The following is a 25,262-nucleotide window of genomic DNA, read 5'->3' as shown; positions in this document are numbered from 1 at the left end:
TAATTGGAACACCCAAAGGAAGTGTGTACACACACACACACACACACACACACACACACACACACGCACACAGTCCCTCCAAAGCACAGAAATATCTTCAGTTACATGGCAGGGGACTTGTCTTGAGCATTTCTTTTTTTCTTTTTTCTTTTTTTTCTTTTTCAATTTCTAAGTGGTTTTCAAGTTGGACTTTTTAAAATTTTGCTTAGTTAACATACAGTGAAATATTGCTTTCAGAAGTAGACTTCAGTGATTCATCACTTACATACAACACCCAGTGCTCATTATAACACGTGCTCTTTTTAATATCCATCACTCATCTAGCCCATCCCTCACCCACATCTCTCCTTCAACCTTCAGTTTGTTCTCTATCATTAAAAGTCTCTTGTGGTTTGTTTTCTTCTCTCCTCTTTTATTCCTCCTTCCCTCATGTTCATCAGTTTTGTTTCTTAAATTCCACATATGAGTGAAATCATATGGTATTTGTACAGTGGCTGCTGGAAGCCACTTCATGTTCCTCCTCCTCTCAACTCCACCCTCCAGCCTCTCACACTTTCTTCAGCCTTCTCTTCAGGATCCATGTCTAGCCAAATGAGAAAAAATATATGAGGTGCACAAATATTTATAATCTATTAAAAATAAACTTATTCTAGAAGCAGGCATTGGCCATCTATCAAGAATGTGTTAAAAGAGGGGCATCTGGGTGGCTCAGTTGGTTAAGCATCCAACTTCAGCTCAGGTCATAATCTAACAGTTCATGGGTTTGAGTCCTGCATCAAGCTCTCTGTTAACAGCTCAGAACCTGCTTCAGATCGTCTGACCCCCTCTCTCTCTGCACCTCCCCTGCTCTCTCTCTCTCTCAAAAATAAATAAACATTTAAATAAAAAAGAATGTTTTAAAAGAGATACTTGCACTAAATGGAAGTTTAGATTAGGATTAAATCATTAGGTAACATTCAACATCCCTCTACTGACATCTTTGTAAAATAGAAGCTTTGAACAGTGTATCAGATAAAAACTATTTTAAATTATATTTGGGATTCTGCTTGTCAAGAGAAGGAGAAGAAGTGATGGGCATGGTAACTTTTAGGGAAGGAACATCTCAAAAGTCTTTTGGGGAAATTTTATCAGTGAGATCTGTGGGTTGAGAAGGAAAAAGATTGGAGGGGAACATACTTCCCAAACTGAGCCTCTCTTAGTAGAGAGCAAACTGAGCATTGTCTTAGTAGCCCAATACCATGGAGACCACCCTGGCCTGTTTGGAAATAGGATTGGTCTAAGAGAAATAATTGTACTGAGAATTGCAAAGGAACAAAGGGAAGGAAAGGCTGGCCATAAGAGTTAAGAAAAGATGCTGAAAATCTGCTCATGATTCAAGAAAAGAGGGAGGAAGGAAACAAGAGAACAGTTCTCCCCAAAGTATATGTAATTCTGAGGTAGGAGGAGGGCAAGGTTTCAATAGTCTCATGGAAAGCTCACTTTTTCAATGTACCATATTTGTAATGTGCAAATTTGGTCATGCCAAACACAGCTGTCTGTGGTCCAGATTTGACTTTGGAGATAACACTCAAAAACAACAACAAACTCAGTTATCCATTTCTTCTAATGTGTGGACTGTAGGGTTCTGCATCAGTCACTACCCACATTCTCATGCAGGTGGTGAATACAAAATGTGTAGGACTTTGATAACAGGCTCAGAGACTTGAAAAAGTAAGCAGATAGTCAAACATCTAGACAGGAAGATTCAGAGTTCCCTCTCCATCAATTCTACACCCTAGGACTCTTCCTCACTAGTCTCCCCTAGAAGTCCAGATTGGAAGTTCATTCTGTCTATTCCCCTTCCAGTGTACCAGCCTGAAGCCCACCATTTCTGATAGTGGGAAACATGGAAAGATGGCCCTCAAGGATGCTAAGAACAAGCTGACTGATCTGGAGGATGTCCTGCAGAAGGCCAAGCAGACACGGCCCGGCTGCTGAAGGTGTACCAGGAGATGAATGTCAAACTGGCCCTGGATGTGGAGATTGACACTTACAGGAAGCTGCTGGAGGGCGCGGAATCCAGGTGAGTAACTCACACAAGCTCCTCAAACATCTGGATGCATGTCCGGGATATCTGGCCATGAGCACAAGTTGAAAGCACTCTAGTTATGGCCACAGTACTACTCTCAGAGAATCATTTAAAAGGTAATTTCTCCATGGGTTATCCTCACATCAAGGCTTCCCACTTTGGCCCAGTGGTGGCTGTCTGAGGTCTCATGATCTGTGTGTTTTCTCCCTCCCTAGGCTGAATGGGGAAGGTGTTGGACAAGTCAACATCTGTAAGTAACTTTGTTTGCCTCCCCTTCTTGCCCTTGCACTCTTCTGACAGGACTCAGGCTGGCAGAATGAACTCACTGTGTCTTGTGTGTCCTTGTCCCCCTTCCCTTCACAACAGTGGTGGAGTCAACCATCTCTGGTGGCCATGGCAGTGCCGGCAGTGTGGGCAATAGCTTAGGCCTGGGTGGAGACAGTGGCTACTCCTATGGCTTGGCTATATGCTAAATAAAATGCAAGAAAAACTTCCACAAGAAAAACAATAACCAATGCTGTTCTAATAATATTTTGCTAATTTGAAGCCATGGCAGAGACCCATCCCCCTGGGTCATGAATCAAATGGCAGTCTAGCCTTATTCCATGGTTGTCCATAGGTGGGTAATGGTCTGGCTGCAGATCATGTTGTTAGGCAGAAGTTTTGTAACTGGGGGAGGCTTCTGAATATCAGTTACCTCCCTACCACTCTATTATGCAGCTCTAGAGTTTGAGGACAAGGACATGGTGGAAGAAAAGCTTAGGAACTGCCATGCTACAGTTCCTGCAAAATCCCAAAAGCTGACAGGGAAACTTCCCAATGAGCCAGGCTCAGACTCTGGTTCTCCCTCCCCACGTGAGCAGTTCCGGGACAGCAGTTACCTACAGGCCTCCTTCACACCCTTGAGTAAAGACCAGATGAGTCCCCGGTTCTATAGAGGCCAACTATATGCTAGCAGGCATTGTTATTCCAGTCGCCTATGAGTGGGCCACGCAGACAAAATATGCAATATACAGTTAAATTTTAATTTCACGTAAACCACATAAGAAATTTAGTATAGGGTGGCTGAGTCGATTGAACTTCTGACTCTTGATTTCAGCTCAGGTCATGATCTCATGGTTTGTGAGACTGAGCCCTGCATCGGGCCCTGTGCTGACAGCATGGAGCCTGCTTGGGATTCTCTCTCCCCTCTCTCTCTCTCTGCCCCTCTCCTGCTCATGTGTTTGCTCACGCTCTGTCTCAAAATAAATAAAATAAACGTTAAAAAAAATGTTATAATTATGTCTCAAATATTACATGGAACATACTTATGCTAAAAAATTGTTTGTCATTTATTTAAAATTCAAATTGAACTGCACATCATGTGTTTTTATTTGCTAAATCTGGCAAACTTACCTGAGAAGTAGATCTGCCATTATATTGAACTATAGACAAGGGCACTCACTAGTGGATGGGTTGCTGTTCTGAATTTCTACTGTAAAAGGGCAAACAGTAGGCAAGAACCAAACTTTAGGCCTTTCCCTCCACCCTACCCTCTCCTTGCCACCTCAGGCTTGGGCTCCAGGCTGCAACTACCCACCTGCCCCTATAATCAGCTCAAGTAACTTCGGACCCTCCCTGGGCTTTCTCACAGTTTTTGCAATTGTCATTGGTAGTTCTTAGTATCCATGCCTTCCATGTGTTTCTATAATTTCTTAGCATTGATCCTGAGGGAGAGAGACAAACCAGGACCAGCTGGTTGGCCATCTTAGCAGGAACTTGAGTCATGAATTGTTTTTAAAGGACACTGCGTTTATTTATTATGTATATGATTTATTAAAAGATGTTAACACGAAGGGCACCTGGGTGGCCCCAGTTGGTTAAGCATCCGACTCTTGATTTTAGCTTAGGTCACGATCTCATGGTTCATGAGATCGAGCTCCGCATCGGGCTCTGTGCTGACAGCACAGAGCCTGCTTCGGATTCTCTTTCCTCCTCTCTCTGCCTCTCCCCCCACTCTCTGTCTGTCTCTCAAAATAAATAAAACACATTAAAAAAAGATGTTAATGTGGAAAAAAGGATGAAAGCAAGTAAGTTAAAATAATAATAGTGATCGATTCTAAAAAGTGGGAATTTGGTAATTGTTCTTTTCCTTTTTGTACTTTTCTGCTACATGAAGATAAACATCCTCATTCCCACTCATGCATATTTTTTAAATAAAGTAAAAATTAAATTTTACTTTGTTTAAAAGTGAAAAATACCATTTTTATTAGATGCTGAATTCATACATTTTCTCTTCTGGTCATTGGTCTCTTTGTATGACCACACCACTGTAATTACTAACGCTTCCTATTCCATGATGCTTTCTAACCCAGCAATTTCTACTCTTTGTGTATTGTTTGATTTTAATGTTTTCTGGTTATTCTTGAGCATTTTGTTTTATTGTAACTGTTACTGTCAGGTAGCCCTAGGTACCTCCGAGTTTTTGTGATGAATGAGAACCCTTTCTTTTCTGTCATATTTTCTAATTACTGAAAGGCAGTGCATGAGAATTACTGATTTCTGTACCCACTTACATCACTAAACTTTATCCTGGTTATAGTGATGAGGTTAAATGAGTAAGAAGTAGAACCAGCATCCAAGGACCGACCTGCCCCCTTTCAGAATCTGTCTCTTCTCTGGTGTTAGGGAGGTTCGTGCAGTCTTGCCCAGGACTCCAGCTCCATCAGTTCCCCCTCTGGCCACAGGGACAGGTGCAGGAAAGGAGGAACCGACCTGGCATTCCCCCACCACTCCAGCCCTTCCTTGCTTTGCTCGCCCTCTGGTGGGGGTGCCACTACCCTGGGGTGCTGCCTCACCTAGTTGGGGCATCTGTCCCCATCTACCATATGATGACATCAGCTGGTGACATACTCACACGCTGAGGGCAAACACCAAGCAGTGCTGCCCTTGAGCTTGAGAATCCCAGCCCACACTGGAAGGAAGAGGAATGACTGCTTTTGCCCAAGCTGGCAAGCTTACTGGTCTCTCCTTCCCCAGCTCTGGACTCCATCCAAGCTTTATTTTGCCTTGCCTTTTCCTGAGAGCCCTTACGAGTCTCTAAAGCATTATGTCCTCTACTCAGACTTTTCATTCATTCTTTAGTGATGAGGGAGTGATGAGTGGAATGTGACTGTCTTTAGCCAGTGCTACCCTTGCCTCAGAAAGTGTCTTCCAAACCGTATATATGTCCCATGTGACTCAGCAACCCAGCAAAGTTACCCAGCAATACAGTTTAAGATGATCTGTGGCATAGCTGGGTTGTAGACACTGCAAATAATTTTTAAAAAGGCGGATACACTATTAAGTTCATGTTGGATTCAATGGAATTGTGTGCTTACCTTTCAAAAAATCCCCTCTTACTCATAAGAGAGAGAACACCTCCCCCCCCCACACACACGTGCACACATGCACACACACACACACAAACCAGAAGGCAAGGACAATGTGTGCAAAGTATGAAGGTGTGTGAGCCATGGCAGATCCACTTTGGAGAGGCCAAGTGGAGGTCAGTTCCATCAAGGGGAATTTTTAAAGATGTAGGAAAATCATATTTTAAAATTAAATCCTTAAATACCATGATGTCTAAAGAACCTTATCAGGGTACAGAGTATAGGTACTCATCTTATAGAAACATCAAATGCTTCGAAAACTAAACAAAACAAACAAAATTCCATTTGTTGCAGAATCACACCTTCTAAATCATTCCAGAAAGAATCTACAGAAACCTCACCCCTTCTCTGGAGAGAGGATTTCCCTGTTTACCATCAAAGCACAGAGGCCCTTTGATTCTGAGTTGAATTCTTCTCACTGAGGTTTAAGTGTATTCACTGGTGGCTCCAACAACAACCAAGAAACTGACTGGTTTCCTACCCTAATGTCCGTCCCTGCTCCCCACACCTCCCATTTCCCAATTCCCTGCTCATATTCATTAGACTCTGGGCTCACTCCAAGTTGGTCAACTCTTGCTTAATAAACCAGTCCTCACGGGGGAAGGGGAGGAGGGAATGAAAAGCACTTTGACACATTCCTTTAAAGGAGTTAGTGTCTCTCATTGGCCCCATGGGAGCATATCCAGAATACCTACTGGAGGAAATCACTTGGAGGCCGCTGAGACACCTGCCTGTGAGGTCACACCCTTTTTCAGTCCTTTTCCAGGAAGGGAGGTGACAGCAGTGTCCTGGCTGCATCACACACGGTGCTGGCCCGTTCAGTGGCACCTGCTTCATCCCATTGGATTCCAGAAATCTGCCTGGTTTTGCACCTGAGAAGCCCCTCTGCAAAGCTACATATCAATCCATTGCTCTTTGAGTGCACACAAAGAGAGCCAGCTAATTCAGAGTCCTCCGCTGAGTGGCTCCTCAAAGAGATGAATTCTTTTGTAATAATGAGTCATTAATTGGGCCTAAATTTTCACCCCCTGCTCTGGGCTTTTGAATGTTTACCCCTCTTAAAACAGAGCACAGAGAGATACCCACTCTCCAGTTTACCTTGAGTCAATCACTCCCAGCTTAATGGCTCTCGGTTTCCTGACATCATCATCATTGTCAGTGTCCTCATCATCCGTGTGTGCTCACGTGGGGCCCACAGGTCAGCTGGGTGTCAGGCAGCCCAGCATGACACATGTCATGAGGCAGGGACTCCTAGGCCACAGATGGATGCACCAAGGGCCCGGCCCTCCAGAGGATAGTGGAAAACACAGTCCCACATCCAGAAGCTCCTGCCCATGGAAAGTCCCAGGTAAATGATGCATCAGAGATGTCTCAGACAGGAACACAGCTTTACAGACAAGGTGGGTGTGTGTTCAACAGATAAATGCAATCCCACCTTAAGTATCCATGGATGGATTCACTCTGTGATTTATCCATGAGAAATGTTAAACCAAGCCAGTTCCCCCAGCCTCTCCCTTCGTGCTCAGGCTGTATCCTCATGTGTGTGTGACAGAAACGTGGCCTTTGGAGCCAACAGGGAGAGTAAGGCACATGTGAAACCCTCAAGGTCCATCCTGCGATCATTCAGGACACTCACTGTCTGGACTGCATTTTTTTCAATATAATTTAATGTCAACTTGGCTAACAAACAAAGTGTACAGTATACTCTTGGTTTTGGGGGTAGATTCCCGTGATTCATCACTTACATACAACACCCAGTGCTCATCCCAACAAGTGCCCTCCTCAATGCCCGTCAGCCATTTTCCCCTCTCCCCCACCCCCCATCAACCCTCAGTTTATTCTCAGTTTTTAAGAGTCTCCTATGGTTTGTTTCCCTCCCTCTCTGTCTGTAACTATTTTTCCCACCCTTTTCCCCCATGGACTGCATATTTTAAATTCTGTTATATGGCATCTAAGACGACTTTCACTGTGCCATATGTGTCCATCTTACCTTTCTCACAGCCCGAATTAAAATATTGTCTCCTGGTTTTGCAAGTTATCCCAAGAGGTCAAAATTTTATTAAAAAAATATAAACAGAATGAAGATATTGTCTCCTGGTTTTGCAAGTTATCCCAAGAGGCTAAAATTTTATTTAAAAAATATAAACAGATTGAAGATATTGTCTCCTAGTTTTGCAAGTCATTCCAAGAGGCTAAAACTTTATAAAAAAATATAAAAAGAATGATCTTCCTTGAAGCCCAGCAGGCCCCTGGGGGTGAGAAGCATACAGAACAAGGACTGTATGTTTGGCACATAGGGAGCATTGTGGCCCAAGCTCTGTGCGGGGGGACAGGAGACAACAGTCCTAGCTCCAGCTTTACTCTCAATTCTTTATGGGACTCTGGGCCTCACTCTCCTCATCCAGAAATAGAGAACCTCTTTAAGGTCCACTTCGTGAGCTTTTCTGGAGCTGAAGGTGAAGAGCAAGGGCCTGGGGTCTCAACCCCAGATCACACCTGGCCTCTGAGGAAGACGTGTCCCTATCAGGTGTCTCTCAGCTCCCCATGCACATGCTGCACCTACTCGTATGCATATGGTAACCCTCTGTCATAATGGTTTATTTCCCTGAAACAGTGCTGATGATGGCACCTCCTTCACGGTCCTTTTCCAGGACTTCATACATCGTGGGTCCCCATGAAGATTTGTTGAAAGAATAAATGAGCAAATGAACAGATGCATGTTGTATGAAGTCTCCAGTCAGCAGTGCCTCCCAGGGATCACTCGGGGTAAGAGAATGACACTAGAAAGCAAGAAGGAGGGAAGAGCTTCTGTAATGTCCAAGTTTATGAGATACAAAGGTGATGCCAAGCCTGGTATGGCTTCTGGTTGCTACTGCCCAGCAGATTACACACACCCCAGACCTCAATGGGCACCCCCGAGCCCTGGAAGGAGCCAGAGGATGGTGTCAACAGCCTCCCACCATGCACCAGTATCACCCAGACCACCCAGCCTATGTCCACAGGCCAAGGCTGCAAGCCATGTCCATCTGGCCGGGGTCTCTAGGTATCGAGTTCTCTGTTCACAGAGGCCCAGGAAGAGCTACGGGGGTATTCCTTTTGTCCCCCACTTTTCTCTCGCAATAGTGTCCCTGTTTGGAGGCTCCTCTTCAGCACCAGCCAGAGAGACTTGGTGAAGCACCCTGATCCTGGGAACAAATGAAGCCATTAAAGTGGTCGGAGGCAGCTGGCCAAGACACACCTGAAGCCGTTCTTGTCTAAATCCCTTCACCTGCTTTCTGCGGGGGCCCACGGCGGGGGTGGGGGGGCCCTTGAGACGCTGGCATCACACCACCCCCTCCCTCCAGGAGGGGCCCCAAGTATGCTTCCCAGGCAACAGGTGCTTTTTGCACTGGCTATGATGTGAGCGAAGCTCCAGGCAAATGTGAGCGTCCAAAGGAATCAGAATTCCAGCCTGGGTACCAAATGGCTGCATGGCTTTTGACAGTTCTTGCCCTGGGTTTCCTTCCTCATCTCTAAGGTTCCTTCAGGCCCCAAATGCCTGACTCTGCCCCTTCATGTCACTTCTCTACCCAGATGCACCCAACTGCCGCCATGTTGCATCTAGACCATTGTTTTGTGAACGTTCTTAAGACATGTGTGTCCATGTGTCCATGCTTTGCATGTCTGTTGGATGTGCCTGAAGAACTTGATTGTGGAGGGAAGGGGGCTGATCCATCTTCTCTCAGCCACAAGCTTGAATGAAAAGAACACCCCATTTTCTTGCTAAAATTGACAGAAGGGGACTTGAGGGCTGCCTGCCCACCTGCACAAGGCTATGCATCTGCCCATCAAACCACAGCCTGGTTATGTTGGCAGAAGGGAGCAGGTCAAACGAGGTTTTGTCCCAAGTGGATGTCCCAAGTCGTGAATCTTGGTGATTTCTTAAGATTGACTGCCACATGCAGTGCCCTTTGGAGAGCAATTATTGCCACTGAATGCAGGAGCAAAGGGAGCCGTGGGGTGGAGGGTCCGACCCCCTTAGAGGCAGGTCAGGTGGTGCCTCTTAGAGGTACCAAACATGAAGGAAGTCAGCTGCCCTGGCATGCATGAATAGCCAAGGTGGGAAAGTATTCCTGCTTGCTTTGTCTCAGGCACTGCGACAACAGAATTATCTTCTCTCCTCTCAGCCCCTGGGGGCTGTAACTGGCAGAGCCACCTGTGACTGCCCCTGAAGCCTCAGCTCCCCTCTCTGCCTCAGTGTATACTCCAGGAAGAAGCGATTGTGTCTGCTTTGTTCACTGATGTACCTCCCATGCATCTGGCACATAGTAGGTACAGGGAGCATCTGGCACGTGGTAGGGACTAATAAATAGTCATTAACTAAAGGTGGGACTCCCCAAGATAGTGGGAGCGGTCCATCCCAGTGTATTGAGCCATGGGGGCTGGGTGGCTTGGGGCCTGGGTACTCTGATACTGTACGCAGGGACTTGGCTCTGTGCATCAAAACAGTCTGCCCTAAGGAATGACTTAATCCTCTCTGTCCCCATGCAGCCTGCCCTTCTCTGACCTTGGCCTGGTTGGAAGTCAAAGCTCCTTGGGGTGCCCCTCTCCCCACTCCTTTGGCCTTGGGAGGCGTGCCTCCATGCCTTCTTCTCCTTCTCTACCCAACTCCACAGCCCTGGTTGCCACCCCAGCCCAGTCTCCTTGAAATTCACCACAGCCAAGGGCCTCCGTGTCACCTAGGGGATGGGAGAGACCACCCTGAGCAGGATGGGCAGGGAACAGGGACATCACAGAGTTTGGCCTCCCAACCTGGGGCACCAGAGCACACACCATAGTTCTTGATCCAGCACTCCCCAAAACTTCAAGAAAATTCCTCCAGACAGACCCAGGAACATTGAGTTGGAGAGACCCTGGAGAATCGCAGAACAGAGACAAATATGTAGCTCTTCTCTAAACTAGAGAACCCAGGGGAGCCTGGGTAGTTCAGCATCCGACTCTTGATTTCGGCTCAGGTCATAGTCTCATGGTCATGAGATCAAGCCCAGTGTCGGGCTCTGTGCTGACAGAGTGGAGCCTGCTTGGGATTCTCTCTACCCGCCCCTCTCAAAATAAACTTTAAAAAATAAAAATAAAAAACTAGACAACCTAGCTTGGGTGAACTTCTGCCACATTCCATTTAGGGTGCTAGGAGGCAAGTTGGGGAGAAAGAAAAATACCCTTAACCCTCAGAGGTAAACCAGCCCCCAGATCACCAGAAAACCATAGCGGTGGAAAAATACACTGACCTGCAAGCCAAGCACAGAAGGTCTCAGGAAACAGGGATAAAGGGGTCAGTACTTGGGTGCAGTTTATCTGAGAAGCCTTCTTGGGGGTGAGTTTTGGGTGGAATTATAAACGAAGTGAAAATCAAAACAGAAAACTTCCCTTGGCAGAAAGGAAAGAAGAAGGTATTAATAATCTCAAGTTCTGAGGCTTTAAAGGGGACGGTGACGCAGGCCGTCAGGGAGTCCGGGGTGTCCTAGGTTATTCATGTCAATGTTGTTCACTTGGGAAAAATGTCACACTGAAGGTCAAAGGTCATAGACAAGGGAGTGAACCAGGAAGAGAAGTGAAAGACTTATCCATTTCCTTCTATGTCACCAAAGTCAGTGAGCGAGACAGTCCAGCTCTGGAAACAACAGTCCGAGTAGAAAAATTAGGGAGAGGAAGAATAGAAAGAAGTGGGCAGCCCTGGATGAGAGGCAAACGGAAACAAAATGTGTGGGCAATGCCTGGGAATAGGGCTCCCAGGAGAGGCCATGGGGAAGAAAGGAATGATCCAGGAAGGAAGGCAGATAGGAGTCAGCTCCCACACAGGAAGCGTGATGGGAAAAAGCGGTGGTGGGACCCGTTCCCATGGGCATGGGCTAGGCACTCCCTAAGCCCTGACCCTCCACCGGCCTTTGTTCCATGGAGAGCTCTGAAGGGCTTACTCAGCACAGGTCAGGAAACAAATGCCTCTTCTCTGGGAGAAAAATTATCATGCAATGAATACAGAAAACAAAGACAATTATTTTTTCCACCCCAGATGCGTGCACCACCCGGCTGGGACCTAGGCACACTGGCAACCAGGTGAGAGAGCGCCTATGCTCCTCTTGCCCTGTATCAACAAAAGCTATGATTCATAGGTTCCCTGTGGAAACTGAGACTCTCAAACAATCTCTCGATGGAGGCGAGCCTCCCCCCCACCCCTCCCGCCTCAGCCCCAAGGAGGAAATAGCTCAGAGAACAGAGAGCCACCGCTCCAAGTGCCAAGCTGCCATTCCAGGCAGGTGAGAGTCTGCCAAGCCATCATCACATGTGTGTCTCTGGAAGGACACCTATGTGGGAAGATCATGGAATCTGGATCTGCTTCTCCATAGCTAGGCACCACAGGTTTTGCTCGATTTACCATTCAGGGGCTCAGTTTCAAGCAGACTGAATGCATTTCGGTTCCTCTCTCACTGTGCTATCTCTCAAAACCACTTCAAGTAGCAAGAAGCCAGCCAGATCAAAGAAAATCGAACAGTTTCTCTGTCTGGCTTCCCCCTGCGGTAGAGGCAGGGAGATGAGGCACAAGAAAGGAGGAGATAAGGAGCTTGGAGACTTCCTATTGGTTTAGACTGACGGGGAGGTGCAGCTCAGTCAACAAGATGAACAGGGGAAACAACACAGGTGTCTTGGGCCCCCTCCACGCTGCAACCACTGGAGCTCTTCTGGTGAAGATTGAGTGCCAGGGAGCAGGGGCCAGTCTGGGAGGCTTCTGGAATAAGGCAGCCTCAGACAGAGCTGGGGGGGGGGGGTAGAGCTTTATAAACACTTTTATTGAAAAAGCACCTTTTTATACATTAATGTGCCTCAGTTCTGTCTTCCCAGCAGGACCACGGGCCTGTTACTAAAGAAAAAGAATGTATATTGTGTTCCTTTTGAATCCCCACCAGAATTGCCATGGGATGGGCTCTCTTCTCATCTGTGCTTGATGGTCCCAGAGGGAGAGAAGCCTCACCAAGCATTCACTCAGCATTTGCACGCCCCTAGGCCTTGCAGAAGCTGTTTTCGCACATGAATCCTCATCACAGACCCCACTTCACAGATACCAGCACTGAGGCTCGGAGGAGGTTCGTGACTGGCCCAGGGTGCCGCAACTAGTAAGTGGCGGGCCGGGATTCAAACCTATCTCGGTCCACCCACAACCTTCCCCAGCAGACAGAGGGTCTGTTCCCCAGAGCACCATAGGGGAACAGACAGGACGTACGTGTGCGTGCACGCACAAGCTCCTGCTGCAGAAGGTCAGGTGTGACCTGCACAACGGAGAGGGCAGCTTCTGAGGAAAAGAAAGGGGCAATCAAAACCGGGTGCTTTCCCAAGAAAGATGTGTGCAGCGGGCCTTTCAGGACCTGGAAGGCCAGCTGCGGGAGGGGGCGCAGGCGGTAATTCCCGAGGAAATGCTCAGGAACAGGACGCCCAGGCCAAGGAAGAAGGCCTGGGAAACGGGGAAGGGGAATCGCAGTCACTTGTTTTGACACACAATGTTTGCACAGGAGGGAGTGGGTCCCAGGCCTAAGAAAGCGGTTTAGAAATGAGGTGGTGTTTTTAAAGCCCATTAGGAGATGCATGATTAGGACATGACTGAAAGCAATTAGCGTGCCTCTCATTCGTCTGCTGATCAAGTTGCGACTGGAAAGCAGTTTCCACGTGGGGGAGGGATGCCAGGGGAACCAACCAGTGGCCTTGCCGGTGTTTCCGAGGGGCGCTGAGGGTGAGCTCAGGGTTGGCGAATGCCTGGGGGATGCCATCAGAGGCCTCCATCAGCAGTGCCCGCCCCTCCCCGAGACCCATAAAAGCCCTGGCGGCCCGGGGCGCCCCAGATGCCCGGTCTCTTCCATCCCCCTTCACGCGCACCCGTGTCGGGAGCTCTCGTTGCCAGCCTCGCTCAGCCACCATGTCCAGGCAGTCCAGCATCACCTTCCAGACCGGCAGCCGCAGGGGCTTCAGCACAGCCTCGGCCACCACCCCTGCCACCGGCCGCTCCCGCTTCAGCTCGGTCTCCGTGGCCCGCTCCACGGGAGGCAGCGCGGGGCTGGGAAGAATGAGCAGCGCTGGGGCAGGCTTCGGGAGCCGCAGCCTCTACAACCTGGGGGGCACCAGGCGGGTCTCCATCGGGGGGTGCGGCGGCAGCTTCCGGAGTGGCTTTGGCGGCAGGGCTGGCAGCGGGTTTGGGGTCGCCAGTGGATTTGGCAATGGGGGCGGAGCCGGAGGAGGCTATGGGTCCTCAGGCTTCCCCGTCTGCCCCCCTGGAGGCATCCAAGAGGTCACCGTCAACCAGAGCCTCCTGACTCCCCTCAACCTACAAATCGACCCCTCCATCCAGCGGGTGCGGAAAGAGGAGCGGGAGCAGATCAAGACCCTCAACAACAAGTTCGCCTCCTTCATCGACAAGGTGAGGCGGGGGCTGCATCTGTGCCATTGGGTCCGGGTAGCAGGAACTCTTGGACAGGCCCCCACCAGGACACCCTATGGAAGAGCCGTCCGCTGGACAGGTCCCTTGCGAGTGGGGCCAGATCACCCCACAGGTCCTTGTGGAAATTTCCCTCATCCTCCCTGGGAGCCACCTGGCTGGTTCAGCCAACTCTGAAGGAAGAGTTAACTTGTTCTCCACAGGAAGTTTCCACTGAGCAAACTAACCTAACCCAGAGCAAGTGTTGTCCAGACCCTCAACCCAAGAGTAGAGTCTCCCCAAAGAGACCTCTGAGCTGAGCACACCAGTTCTATGGAAGCCCCAGAGAACTGTGGGGGTAGCTTCAAGGGCTCTCTCATTTCCATTTGGAGATGTCAATTATATAGCTGACAGATGGGTATCAGGTAAAAAGCATATTTTTCTTCTCCCCCTTATTAACTGGAGGGTCTGGCTCTGCCTCCCCAGTTTCTCAAGATTTCCTGCTCCCTCCCTGCAGGTGCGGTTCCTGGAGCAGCAGAACAAGGTCTTGGAGACCAAGTGGGAGCTCCTCCAAGAGCAGGGCTCCAAGACGGTGAGGCAGAACCTGGAGCCCTTCTTCGAGGCCTACATCAATGACCTCCGCCGGCAGCTGGACAGCGTCACCACTGAGAGGGGCAGGCTGGACGCTGAGCTGAGGAATATGCAGGATATTGTGGAAGATTTCAAAGTCAGGTAAGTGGGAGATGGGCTCCTGGTCACACACAGTCATCCCAGGGCTCCTATTTATAAGGACCAGCTGGGTGCAAAGGAGCCAATGCCAGTGCCAGCAGGGTGATTTGGAACCTGCAGTCAATATCCCGTGAGATGAAGACAGCATGGTGTGGGATAACAAACGGACTCCCATCTCATGCATCACTATTAAGAAGTCTATTTTAATCTGTCCACATGACCTCAAAGGGATGTGTGCATCATCAAACACAACATTGCTACTCTGGAAAGCATAATACTATTTCACAGCCAGCATATTCTTTAGTTCTGCTGGATGTGGGTTCTACTATTGAAAAGGTGCATTTCCAGGGCAAATGCTTTTGAGTGTAAACAAGGCGATCCTCCTGGGGGAGGCAAAATTTCACTGGCCATCATCCAGGCTGCAGTACTTGAGGTATCCAGCAAAAAGGGATGATCCTCCCTAACCCTTTAGCTGGCTTACCCTTGGCTTCTGAGGTGGAGCTACTACTCTACTTACTAAAAGCATACTACTTACACAGCTGCTCTGAGGTTTGGTGAAAAGTCATCAGAATCTTCCAGAACAGTTTCCTGAACAGACAAATTTTACCTCATAAAATTAGTTTTTTTTCTTTCAGAGAGAGAACAAGCAGGGGAGGGGGCAAAGGGAGAGAGGAGAGAGAATCTTAAGCCCGACGCGGGGCTCCATCCCACAACCCTGGGATCGTGATCTGAACTGAAATCAAGAGTCAGATGCTCAACTGACTAAGCCACTCAGGCACCCCTACCCCACAAAATTTTTTTAAATATTGGAATTGTGCATCTCTAAGACGATGGAGTTGCATAAGTACACATTTCTATTCCTATAAGTTCCATGCTCACCTTCTAGTCTTACAAAAGAAAGAAGAAAAAAAACTTCTGGCAGAAGAAATGATTTCCCCTTTTATAGAAGGAGAAATAGAGGTTAAGTGAATCACCCGAAGTCACACACAGGCCAGTGGAAGAGCTGGAAAGGCTTTGAGGTCTCTGAACTCTTGCTACACCAGAAGCAAGGGAAGATTTCAGCCTGGAAGAATTCAACCGAACACTTGCTCAACATCACGCCTCCTCTTCTCTGTGCTTACAGGTACGAGGATGAAATTAACAAGCGCACCACTGCTGAGAATGAGTTTGTGGCCCTGAAGAAGGTAGGTGGAAAAGTCTCTCAAAGGAGAAGATTCGAAACTGAATCTTGGAGTGTGGGGTGACTCAACCCTTGGGACTCCCAAGAAATGTCCCATAACCCTTGACAGTATCTGGAGAGCTCAAACCTGCCAAAAGGCTCCCTCTGGATTTATGGTCCCACTGACCCTGCTTGGGTTTCTGTGAGCTCAGGCAACTCAAGCTCCCATTCTCTGCAGTAGCCCACCCCAACCCCAAACCCCAGACTCAGAGTTTGCTAAAATCCAACCTGGAAGGGCCAGGGAGGAGTCCGTCCAACTTCTTCTGGACTCACTGCTTGGGGCTGTGGTGTCAGAGAAGGATCCTGTGCTGTTGTTCTAGGACGTGGACTCAGCCTACATGAACAAGGTGGAACTGGAGGCCAAGGTCAATTCTCTGACAGACGAGATCAACTTCTTACGGATGCTCTTTGAGGCGGTAAGAGCCTGCAAATGTTTTTGTCCCTCCTAGGTCTGGAGCCTGGAAAGAAAAAGATGCTGCAGACGTTATCTATATAGGGACTCCACCCAGCATCTTGCCCAGATACTCTAAGATGGGGCTGGGGTGATCATGGGGACCTGAGAGAACTGCTCGAAATCTTGCCCCCTTAAACCCTACTCCAGCTCCAAGGCTTCAAACCTCCACCCCATAGCATAGCAAGGAGGGAGTGCCAATTCTCGAATCCCAAGTCCCTGGGTAGCATTCCCACAGAATTAAGACCACCTCTCCCTCTCCCCTCCCAAAAAAGTTCAAAAATGCCAACTGCCCCTCAGCTCATTGGTCAGGGTGCTTCTTGCCCCTGAAGATGCCTCATTCTCAGCACTGCCACTGTGAAGGCAGAGACCTGGGTCTTTAAAGGGGAGAGAGAAGTAGAGAGTGATGAAGTCACATTGTATGGGGGGCAACAGGGTCCTAAACCTCACTCTATCCTAAAGAAACATTTTATGCTGGCATATCAATCAACATGTCATATTCAGCTTAGTATAATTTGGACCAGAGAACACTGAGCCACCCTTCATGCCCAAGGAAAACACACAGGTAGGGGTCTTGGGAAGCTATGCTGGGGGACACACCCCCATCACACTGATCTGTGACCCAGAAGCTTCTCAGCGATTGGCATAGGAGTCCATAAATAGCTGTGAGTGCCCAGAGAAGGGTTGGAAGAACCCCTGCCAGGGATGCCAAAGAAAGGAGTCCTGACCTAGAAGGGTAGTCAATTGTGTGATTTCAAGATCCCTCCTTTTCATGCCTTGGTGACGCTGAGTTTACTGGCTCTGCAGGAGCTGTCCCAGATGCAGACCCAGGTCAGTGACACATCTGTGGTCCTGTCCATGGACAACAACCGCAGCCTTGACCTGGACAGCATCATCGCTGAGGTCAAGGCTCAGTATGAGGACATTGCCAACCGCAGCCGGGCCGAGGCTGAGTCCTGGTACCAGACCAAGGTGAGTGTGGGCACCTCTATGATAGGTTCTGGGACTAGTGTTATCAGAAGCCCCAAATAAGCATGTAACTATTAGCCACAAACCTCGGGAAATACATGAGCATTTCTGTTTATTTCAACATGGCAGATGTGTCTGGTGCTATGCAAAGTCAACCTGAAATGCGTATGGAAACCCAACCATACACATTAATATGTGGTCAGGCAATGTTGAGTGCTCAGGACAGCCATCGTCCCCACGTCACTTATGATTTCGTTGGGGCTGGGTGAGACTCCGAAACAACCAAGAAATAGTCATAAAGCTATTTCTAAATGGCTTATTCATTCGACACATGTATGTCAAGTAGGGTTACAGAGTTGTAACTAAATAAACTGCAAACAGTTTATTTTTGGTGTGAGAGACCATGAAGTAAATGGAAGGGGGGGGGCGTCAAGAAAGGGAAAAGACCATGTTAATAAAAAGCCTCCAAGAAGAGGTGGGTCTTCAGTCCATTTGGAAGCATCCAGGGACAATAGCTTACCAAGGACGGAGATGTTATTTAAGGCTGAAAAAGCAGTCCTGTGGGGCTAGAAGGCAGAAATGGGCACTTAGCCAAGCAAGAGAGGTTGTATCAGGAAGAGGGGTGTGGGGATGACCACGGAGAGCTACTGTCCAAAGTCACAGATGGCCAGAAGAAGGTTTGGCTTTGGAGGGTGTGGTAGACTGGATAGTCCAATCCATGAGATCAGCTCCCTGACAAATCCAGGCCCCTTTCAGACTCAGGAGCTCACTTGCATGTGGCATTCCTTCTTTTGCCACGCTCAGTGTACTGCCTTAGCCCCTATCCCTGCAACGTGGTAGGAAGGAAGGAAGAGGGTGTCAGGTGCCACGTGTGCACAGAGTGGAGGCAGAGACAAGACAGTGAGTGGAGGTGGGATGCGCTTAAGCTGAAATTCACAGTAGCTGATTTACAGTGAACAATTCTCTTTGGGGGCGGGGCCTGTTGTTCCCTTTAACCGTGTATATTTAGAAACAGAGCAGCTGGGCCACTCAGCGCTTTCAAAGCCAGACAGATCTTCCTTCCAGCAGGGACTCTTCTTCCTTGGTAAAGGTGTGGGCAAGAGACAGGGGGCGTTTGTTTCTCCTAAATGAGTGCATCCTGGATATGCACCACCAGATGGAGAGCTCCCTCAGATGCGGGATTTTGTTACAAAGTCTTCAGAACTGTGCCCCCCAGCCCGGCTCCATCCAACACGGATTCCCTGCAGCACACCCCTGCTCCCCCAGCACTGACATCTGGAGGGCTACCAAAATTCATGGTCACATTGGTCTGGATGTATGCCCCTTGACTGAAAGCCCCAAGGACAGTGACCAAGTCACCTTCCCACTCCTACAGTTCACCATGCTCCTTCCTGCTGTAGGGTCTTCACACAGGCTATTTCCCCTGTCTGGAATGTTTTCTCCCCAGCCTGTGACTTAGGTCACCCCTTTCCATCTTTCAACACGAAGCCGGAGCACCCCCATCTTTGGAAGGACTTCCCTGGGCTCATCCCCACAACTTCCATATCTGGGTCAGATTCCTTTGTTACACTCCCCTGTTCACTTCCTAAGAGGAACTTATCCCAATTTGGAAATATCAACTCAATAATATGCTAATTTATTTAAGGTCTATCTCCCCCAATAAACTCTAAGCAAGGGTCTGATTATGCTCTCTTTGATATTCCCAGAGCCTAGCACATGCCTGGCAAGTAGATGTGCCTAAGAAGTAGCACCTCAGTGAATGAGCGAGGGAATGTGTGAATGATCAGTGAATGGGTGGGCCTGCTGGTGGCACTGAGAGCCAGGCTGTGCACACAGGGAGTGCCCAGCCCAGGCGTCTGATGCAGTGACTGAGTCTGCTCTAATTCCATCAGTACGAGGAGCTGCAGGTCACAGCGGGCCGGCACGGGGATGATCTCCGCAACACCAAGCAAGAGATCTCGGAGATGAACCGGATGATCCAGAGGCTGAGAGCCGAGATCGACAGCGTCAAGAAGCAGGTGGAGTTTGGGGAGAGCCGAGAGCTCCTTGCACACTCATTTCTCCTGGGTCGTTCTGCCATGCTTCCAGGACCCCTGCCCAAGAAGCACTGCACCTCCAGGGGCTGTCAGTAAAGCTCACGGCTTCCTCCTTTTCTTACAGTGTTCCAGCCTGCAAACGGCCATTGCTGACGCAGAACAGCGTGGAGAGCTGGCCCTCAAGGATGCGCGAGCCAAGCTAGTAGAGCTGGAGGAGGCCCTGCAAAAGGCCAAGCAAGACATGGCCCGGCTGCTGCGGGAGTACCAGGAGCTCATGAACGTGAAGCTGGCCCTGGATGTGGAGATTGCCACCTACCGCAAGCTGCTGGAGGGCGAGGAATGCAGGTGGGGGGCTATGCACCTGCTCTATTCCAGCTGCCGGACCATTCCTAGGGGCTCGGGTTGCTGTGGCCCCCTTCTCTCCTGGAAAAGGGAGCAGAATGCAGGTGGAACTGGACTATGAGAAAGAAAAAGAAAACAGACATAATTTCTTTCCAGGCCAGTAAATCATTATTTGAAGTACAACTGCTTTGGGCACCCGTAGAAATCTAGGATCTGATCAGGTCCTAGGCAATCAAATTCTATCAAAGGAGAATTTGGGTTATGTGGCAGGTCTGGATATGTGGTATGAAAGGCTCTGGGCTGAGAATAAATTGTCCCGGGATCTGGGCGTACAGACCTACCACAAACTAGCCGCATAACCTTAGGGAAGTCAGTATCCCTTCTCTGGTCCTCAGTTTATTCAGTGATGGAATAAAGAGGCCAAACCATCAGAGCCCCAAAGCTCGGTGGGACCTTTGCGCTCTGCCAATTACCAGCTGTGTGACGGAGGGCAGATTACTTTACCATTCCATTCCTCATCTGTAAAATGACGATAACCATGGTTTCTATTTCTATCTCGTACGTTATTCAGAGGGTTGAAACAAGGAAATGCACATAAAGTTCTTGGAACAATGCATGGTACATAGTAAGTGTTGAGAAAATCTTAGCAATCACTCAGTTTCGTGGCCGGAGATACGGGCTTTGGACTCAAATGAGTCTGGCTTCAAAACTGGGCAACTTTGTCAGCTTCTCTGTGCTTCCATTTCCCTATCCATCAAACTGAGATCATAATACCTACTTAATGGGGTCACTGAGAGAATTAAACAGCATAATGTAGGTAACAGGTCCTTTTAATGTTCTAAGTATGTGTTTATGAATGAATGCCAGTTCTGTCCTTAGCATGGTAAAGCAAAATTACTCTAGTTGCTACAATAATAGGCTGATTATTGTTATTGTTATGTTTATGACTCAGACTCTTCTCCACACCTATAATCACCTCAGCACTGCCCAGTGCATGACAACAGTCCATTGTTGAGAGAGAAATCTCCTTGTTCCTTAACAAGCCCTGCCTTTCCAACTGACCCTAGTGTATGATTAGCTTTAATTTTCTCCAGGTGTCTACCTAGTTTGAACCAAAAAAATGTGTCTTTGAGATTACAGGGTTTACTCCTAAGAACCTCAAACTCCACATTATTTCATTCATTAGATTATTGTTTTCAATACTACTAGTATTTAAATAATTTCAACCTCCATTACTTCTGCAATAAAAATAATAAAGGGTTCTTGAATGCACTTAATTGCAGAAATGTTGTTTCAAATGCCCACAAGCTGCTGGACGTAATAGTAACCTTCCTTCTCCCCCTTCCTCCCAACCAGGCTGAGTGGTGAGGGTGTTTCTCCAGTTAACATCTGTGAGTATGACATCCTCCCACGTCATTTGGTGTGCATGTGGTTGGGAACAGGCATCGTGTGGGAGGGTGGAGGGCGTGCATGTGGCATTGGAAGGGAGCCCACGAATCAGGTTCATTTTGAGGTCTGAGGTCTTAACTTCTTTAAAATGAGAGCCATATTGGGAGTCTTTTTTTTTTTTTTAAGAGAAAGTGTGTGTGAGCATGCAAGGTGGGGAGAGGAGGAGAGAGCAAGACAGAGGGTCCAAAGCGGGCTCCCCACTGACATCAGAGAGCCCAGTGTGGGGCTGAACTCCAGAACCATGAGTTAATGACCTGAGCTGAAACCAAGAGTCAGATACTTAGAGGTCTGAGCCACTCAGGCACCCCTGCAATTTTTTTTTAAGAGAGAATCTTTGATGTCCCAAGTCTAACCTCTTTGCAAGTGAAAGACACCACAGTCTGCTGGAACTCTTCTGCATGGGTTTAGAAAACACACAGCTTCCACCCCCCACCTCCCGGGATTCCACACCTTTCTTGCTGGGGGTGCAGGTCTAGCTCAGAGATGAACATTTAGCACAGACGGGATTTATGAAACCCTGGTCTGCCCTTGGCCCTCAAAGGGAGCTTTTGCACTGGGTCCAAGGTCCTTGCTGTAAGGCAGCCCCTTTCCGGAACAGTGTAGAGAGAAGCCCTACCACTCAGTTATGCTCTGCAGAGCATAAACAACAGAAGGTTACCAAGGTTTTCCAAGGTAGTGAGAGCACATAAGACAGGGCATTTGGGTGCCACTGCTCAGGAACAAGGAAGGGTGTTGGCAAGCTGGAATGGCCCGGCAGTGTGAAGAACACTCATTCACAGAGCTCAGTGCTGGCATCGTGAGGCTAACAGACATGACTTTCACAGTGTATGAGTGAGTTTGGTTTTCATTAATGCGGGATTCACAAAAGCACTGATTATTATAACCGATGATTCTAGAAGCCAGAGCCCTCTGAACTACCCAGGTGTCCTCCCTCGCTGATACCCTTGGCTAGTGGCTCCAGAGACCCTCAAAGCCAGTTTTGGGGATGAATGGTATAACCTCTAAAGATTCTTTTCTCTTGAAAGCAACTGAAAGTCTCTGTTTGTTATCTAGGGCAGCAACACAGTACCACAAACTGAGTGGCTTAAAACAGAAATGTAGGGTCTCACTGTTCTAGAACTAGCAATTCAAAGCGGAGGCGTCGACAAGGCCTTGCTCCCTCTGACACTTGGAGGGGACTCCTTCCTCACCTCTTCCTAGCTTCCAGAGGTGGCTGTCAACTCTTGGTGTTCCTTGCCCTGCATCATTCTGATTGCTGTCTCTGTAATCACCTGGCCCTTTCTCTATGTGTCTGTCTTCACATGGATGCCTTTCCTCTTCTTAGAAGAACACCAGTCATACTGGGGTAGTGCCCTCCCTAATGATTTTCTCTTAACTTGATTCTGTCTGCAAGGTCCCATTTCCATATAAGGTTTCATTCACAGCCATGTGTTAAGGTTTCAACACATTTTTTTGGAAGACACAACTCATTCTATAACAGAGTCCATTTTTATTTTAGTTTCCCTTCTGAAGAGCCCCAGATAGGGTACTGAATATTGAAGGTGATTGGGTGGTTATAAAAGTTAGGAAAAGACAGGTTGGAGGTAGAATGGGAGCAGAGTTGGCCAGCCAGTGGGTCATCTGTCCCTCAGTCTATCAAGATGACTCCAGCCCCACTCTGGGATTCAGGGTGTGGGGGCTGGGAACACTAAGGGAGGCATGTACATGCCATTGAGAAGGAAAGGAGACACCAGAGCCAGGCCCACGGAGAGAGACGGGGACAGAGCCACAGGGGAGTGTGATGGGATAGCGGCCTGGAGGACAGAAGTCTCCATTAAGTTCTGGAGGGAAGCGAGGCACCAAGTAGCAGAGGGGAGGCAGGAAGACATTCCAGACTGGAAGGCTGCCTGGCATTACAGCCCAGGGAAAACGAAGCTGAGCACAGGACAGAGATCTCACCAAGTGGGCAGGGAATAAAGCAGCCGCCTGACCAGACAACCCTATCCCCACCCCCACCCCCACCCCCCACCCACAGACTTAAGGGCACAAGCCCTGACACCCTGGGTGTCTTCTCTCCTGCCCTTGATTCTGACTATGTCTCCTCTCCTCTGGCAGCTGTGGTCACCTCCACCGTTTCCAGCGGCTACGGCGGTGGTAGCAGCACTGGAGGTGGAAGCCTGGGTCTAGGCGGGGGCAGCGGCTACTCCTTCACCACCAGCACCGGGCACAACTTGGGTGCAGGCCTGGGTGGCTCCAGCTTCAGTGCCAGTAGCAGCCGGGGCCTCGGGGGCAGTGGCTCCAGTGTCAAGTTTGTCTCCACCACATCCTCCAGCCGGAAGAGCTACAAGCATTAAGTGCGGCCACCTCGCTTCCTCACCCCTGCCCTGAAGCCTGCCTGCTTGCAGACCTGGCCTGCCTGCACTCCCAGACAGGATACCTGGGTCCTTCTCCTTCTTCTCCCCTTCCACAAGGCCTGCCTGTGCTGCTGGGAAGGAAGCCCGGTGCCCTGGCTAAACCCCATTCCCCAACTTAAGCCAGCCTCTGCCCTCCTGGCAGTCCCCACAGTGCCCCTGTCCCCTCCCTGTGCCACTGCCGCCCTCCTTCAAGATTCACATTCAGCTTATCGTGCAGAGACCTCCCCCGCTTCAGCTCCTCCTTCCTTCTCCCCACCTTCCAGTTGCAGAGTTAGGGAGTTAGTGTTTTCCAGGCCATCTCAATGCCAGGTTGTCAGCCCCACCTGTCTCATGGTGCTTATGAGCTGCCTGCTGGGAGTGAGACACATTCCCTCCCTGGAATGTGTCTATTAAATGCATGTGGAATGTGTTCGGTGTCCATCCCTCTGTTTGGAATGGGGATGCAGTCCCCAGTGCACATCAGACCCTCCCCATTTCCCTCAGAACGGAGAATGCTGGACTCGGGAGATGGGAGGGATGGAGGGGGCACCAACTGCTGGCTAGACTCCTTCCTGGTCTTTCTGCCCATTTCCTCTGGCCTCATGCTGGGATGCCTTCCTTGAGAAGCCCAAGCCCCTGGGCAGAAGCTGTGTCCATCCTCCCTACTCTGTATGTCATTCAAGGCGATACCATCTCCTCCCAAAACCAGACTGTTTTCTGAGGACACTGACGTAGGGTGGGCGGCCCAGCCCTCCTCCAGCAAAGGGGCTGATTGTTCCCTGACAGCTTCAAACTTGCAGACCTGAGCAGAGAAATAACAGGCCAGGAGAGGAGTTAAAAGTCAGCCCTGGGGGCAATGCTTTCACCAAGCAGGGGAGCCATTTAGGCCCATAATTGCAGGCAGCAGTGAGACATCCAGGATGTCTAACCCACATTCCTGAGTTTAGTCTGCTGAACCCCTCCCATAAGGCCTGAGCCCGGCATCACCCAGACTAGGGACAGCCCATGTGGGCTCAGAGGAAGTGGGCTCCAGGCTGAGGACCACGCTAAGGACTGGTGGGAGCTAGGAACTGGGAGTCTGAACCACAATCAATGAGGGTGCTGTGCAAGAAGCTAAGTGGCAGGGGGGAGAGGCCATGAACCAAGACAACAGAAGACGAGTCTAAAACCAGGGGCTAAAATCAGGAAGGGCTGGGAGGGATGGCAGGAAGAAGAGAAATGACTCTGAGGGCAATTGTTAAATGTCCCTGGTCCTCACGGACGAGAGAAGACGAGGGGACAGGAATGTGGCAAGAAATCCTGTGCCTGCCACCCTCAGATAAGCCATCTCTCTTCCACCAGTGTCAGGTGCAAAGATCCAGAGTAACCTGCCGTCAGACCACTGCGCCCTAACATCGGCTCAGCAGGCATGAGCCACGTGACCTCAGCCAAGTTTCTCAATGACTCTATGCCTCAGTAGCTTCATGAGCAAAACAAGAATAATAACGGCTACCCCTGGTGTTGCATGGTGATTAAATGAGAAGACAGGTGTAAAGCAGCCACCTCTAGCAGCTGCTCAATACACATTGGCAATTACTATTGTCATCCACACTCACAAGGTTATTATGAGAATCAAGTGACATAACACTGGCAATAACCAACCACATGGCCTGGCACAAATGGAATCCTCAGTAAAGGAGGTTTCTTTTCCTTTCCCGCTGACAGGAAGGGCCTAATCAAGTTCAGAGTCTAAGACCTGGGAATCCAAAGAGAGGAGCAGCTGGGAAAGAGTGGGAGTGTC

General features: G+C 49.1%; 1 protein-coding gene across 1 annotated transcript; it reads left to right on the top strand.

Annotated features, from left to right (window-relative positions):
* Positions 1-13,252: 13,252 nt before the first annotated feature.
* Positions 13,253-23,912, top strand: LOC106986423 (keratin, type II cytoskeletal 75). The gene is made up of 9 exons (XM_027036217.2): positions 13,253-13,918; positions 14,433-14,647; positions 15,768-15,828; positions 16,184-16,279; positions 17,122-17,286; positions 19,176-19,301; positions 19,444-19,664; positions 21,018-21,052; positions 23,205-23,912. Exons 1-9 carry the CDS (start codon positions 13,268-13,270, stop codon positions 23,441-23,443), a joined length of 1,809 nt encoding a protein of 602 aa, XP_026892018.2. The 5' UTR covers positions 13,253-13,267; the 3' UTR covers positions 23,444-23,912.
* The last annotated feature ends 1,350 nt before the right edge of the window (positions 23,913-25,262 follow it).

This window comes from Acinonyx jubatus, chromosome B4 (assembly GCF_027475565.1).
Source record: "Acinonyx jubatus isolate Ajub_Pintada_27869175 chromosome B4, VMU_Ajub_asm_v1.0, whole genome shotgun sequence".
NCBI lineage: Eukaryota > Metazoa > Chordata > Mammalia > Carnivora > Felidae > Acinonyx > Acinonyx jubatus.
The sequence above is the reverse complement of the archived record's forward strand: the minus strand, read 5'-3'. Positions and strand labels throughout refer to the sequence as shown.